Genomic DNA, 1,568 nt, shown 5'->3' on the forward strand with positions numbered 1-1,568 from the left:
GGGGAACAGAACAGGCTGATCAACGAAGTACACTGCTGAGGAGAGCAGTGGGCGGGTCAGGACAGGTCTGCCGCACCATGTGGGTCACCTCTCAGATGGGGATCAAACTCTTGCTGAAGTGGCTTTAGCTTCTCAGTGCTGTGCTTTAACCCGCTGCACCACCAAAGAGGGCCCAGACTTTGGTCTTTTAAAGAATGACTCTGTTTATTCTCTACCTAAGTTGAATAACAATCAGAATTTATTCTAAGTTCTATGTCATAGAAAATATTTTATCAATATTAATGCCAGAATACTAATAGTCCTCTTGGCAGTTATATCTGGTTTTACTACTAGTTTTCATCCAAACCTTTTGGTGTATGGAATGATTCTACTTTTGTTTCTTGGCCAGGAATCACTTGATCCTAAAAGTCTTATGAGAAGACATGGCAAGGAACAAAAAACTGTCTTCAGTATTAAATCTTAAAAGAAAATTAAGCCTTTAGTTTTTCTGTGCAAATTAGTGGAATAACCTCCATTTTGGGCTCACCAAACTCTGGGCATGGCTCCTAAATCTGTCACTAAAGATACTGTAGTGTAGTTGGAAAGAGCACAGATTTTAGCATCATACAAACCTGGTTTGAATCTAGATGCTGCCACTTTGTAACTCTATAACTTTGTGCAATTTGCTCACTTATAAAATGGGGACAGAAGTAGTACCCACCTAGTATGTTAAAATTACTTAAATATGTCAATTATTTTAAATAATTTTATATTAAAATTATATTTTAAAAACATTTGGCACATTTTAAGTTGCTGGTTTAATTGAGACAGTCATTTTCGGAATAATAAACTGGAAAGGCAAAGTACTTTTCAAAAACTGTCTAATTTTAAATAAATTTTCTCTTATAGCACCCTATCTCAAGATGGATTGCCCGTACTTTCTATGATTGTCCTGAAAAGAACTATGAAAAAACAATGGCTATCCTTCAAATTGAAGCTGAAAAGGCTGAATTACGGTAAAAGGTGGAGGGAGGTTAGGTTAGGAATGCAGAGTAGAAAATCCTTTCCAGTGGCTACAATTTTCAGCACTTTAGATTGCTCTACCTAAGGATGAAGCTAGGGAGAGCATTAACCTTTTTAAAGTAGAGATTATGAATTGGAGATTAGGGTGCTAAGGAGATAGTATCTGTCAGATGAAAAAGAATTCTGAGGAAAAGAACTTTTTTTGAAAAAGGATTTTAAGAAAAATACCCCATTTCCTTTCTCCTTTCCTCCAGTTTCCTTTTTTTCTGCACCCAGTTTCATCCTTTGAGGTGCCATCATTTGACTCTCTCTTACATATATTTCTAGAAAAATATTTATTAAAAGATTTTATATGTCATTTAAAAATATGTTAACAAGTGGATTCCTCATAAGTTCTGTTCTTTATCTTGTCTTTATTTCACTTAAATTTATCTTGGTGATTATTCTAATGTATAATATCATTCTTTTTCATTTTTTTTTTTTTTTAGATTTATTTATTTGTACATACAGAACTGGGGTACAGGCCAGAAGCTCAGGGGTGGTGAGAGGCTTCACCAGAGACAGAG

General features: G+C 35.1%; 1 protein-coding gene across 1 annotated transcript in view; it reads left to right on the forward strand.

The window, feature by feature from the left end:
• NDUFB5 (NADH dehydrogenase (ubiquinone) 1 beta subcomplex, 5, 16kDa) overlaps positions 1 to 1,568 on the forward strand; it is a 14,012-nt gene that overhangs the window by 11,317 nt on the left and 1,127 nt on the right. The window contains exons 4-5 of the mRNA XM_012730255.1: positions 790 to 842; positions 889 to 995. Of these exons, the coding sequence (XP_012585709.1) occupies positions 790 to 842; positions 889 to 995 (160 nt within the window). The remainder of the gene's footprint in view (positions 1 to 789; positions 843 to 888; positions 996 to 1,568) is intronic.

Source organism: Condylura cristata, unplaced genomic scaffold (assembly GCF_000260355.1).
Source record: "Condylura cristata isolate star-nosed mole 26May11 unplaced genomic scaffold, ConCri1.0 scaffold00003, whole genome shotgun sequence".
NCBI lineage: Eukaryota > Metazoa > Chordata > Mammalia > Eulipotyphla > Talpidae > Condylura > Condylura cristata.